The 994-nt window shown below is 47.3% G+C and overlaps 1 protein-coding gene across 1 annotated transcript; it reads right to left on the bottom strand.

Moving 5' to 3' along the window:
• Positions 1-325: 325 nt before the first annotated feature.
• LOC133099493 (metallothionein-1E) lies at positions 326-607 on the bottom strand. The gene has a single exon (XM_061203194.1). It carries the CDS (start codon positions 541-543, stop codon positions 358-360), a length of 186 nt encoding a protein of 61 aa, XP_061059177.1. The 5' UTR covers positions 544-607; the 3' UTR covers positions 326-357.
• Positions 608-994: the final 387 nt, after the last annotated feature.

The raw sequence follows: 994 nt of genomic DNA, 5'->3' as shown, positions 1-994 counted from the left end.
CAGAAAACCTGAAGGAGAGACCTGATGGAAGCTGAAGGAGCTGTGGGTTTCCAGATACTGCCCCACAGCAACAAGGTGAGCCAGCAGATTAATAAAGATGTGTGTCATCTGCCGCAGCTCCTGGCCCTACATCTCTGTTCAGAGCAGAATGGCTGGTGCTTCACTTCTGCCTTCCAGATATCATGCAAGTTTCTCTTGAAGCCAATCCTAATTTTTTTTTTTTCCAACAACTTTTATTACAACTCACATATTTGATAGAAAAAGGAATGTAGCGTCAGGTCCGGTTGTATGAAAATCGGTAAAATGCAGGTTCGTCCTGGTTGCTCTGTTGACACCCGGGTCAGGCTCTCCGCGACATCAGGCACAGCAGCTGCACTTGTCCGAGGCCCCTTTGCAGACGCAGCCCTGGGCACACTTGGCGCAGCCCACGGGGCAGCAGGAGCAGCAGCTCTTCTTGCAGGAGGTGCATCTGCAGGCTTTGCAGGTGCAGGAGCCAGCGCAGCTGCAGGAGCCGCCAGTGGGGCAGGAGCACTTGGGGTCCATCTGGAGGAGAAGTGAGGCCCGAGGTCCAAAGCAAGGGGCGCAGCCGCTTCACTGGTCCGGTGGGGGGCGTGTCGCCAATCCTAATTTTTAAAAAAACATACAGGCAAGGAAATTCTAGGAAACATAGTCTAGCTTAGCTACATAGACGTAATTCAAAAACCACCACAGCCCAAATGTTCAATATCTGGTTTTCAAGGCACTGTACCAATTTCTAGATCATCTACCTTTTATGTTAAAACAGTGAACTTCTCTAAAACTCTTTAAAATGACAGAAATCAGATTCAAACTAAGACCAAGTATTTTGACTTCCGGAAATTAATTAACCCTTGAATTTTCCTTTATTAACATTAGACTATGCACAATTGAATACTTTTTACACTATGTATCAGTCAGGGTTCCAACAGGAAGCACATGGCACACTCATCACGGGCTGTGAAAGAGAGCTCAATAG

Source organism: Eubalaena glacialis, chromosome 10 (genome assembly GCF_028564815.1).
Source record: "Eubalaena glacialis isolate mEubGla1 chromosome 10, mEubGla1.1.hap2.+ XY, whole genome shotgun sequence".
Classification (NCBI taxonomy): Eukaryota; Metazoa; Chordata; class Mammalia; order Artiodactyla; family Balaenidae; genus Eubalaena; species Eubalaena glacialis.
The sequence above is the reverse complement of the archived record's forward strand: the minus strand, read 5'-3'. Positions and strand labels throughout refer to the sequence as shown.

Coding starts and splice junctions, on each gene's coding strand:
- LOC133099493 (XM_061203194.1), bottom strand. CDS start 543: ATGGACCCCAAGTGCTCCTGCCCCACTGGCGGCTCCTGCAGCTGCGCT.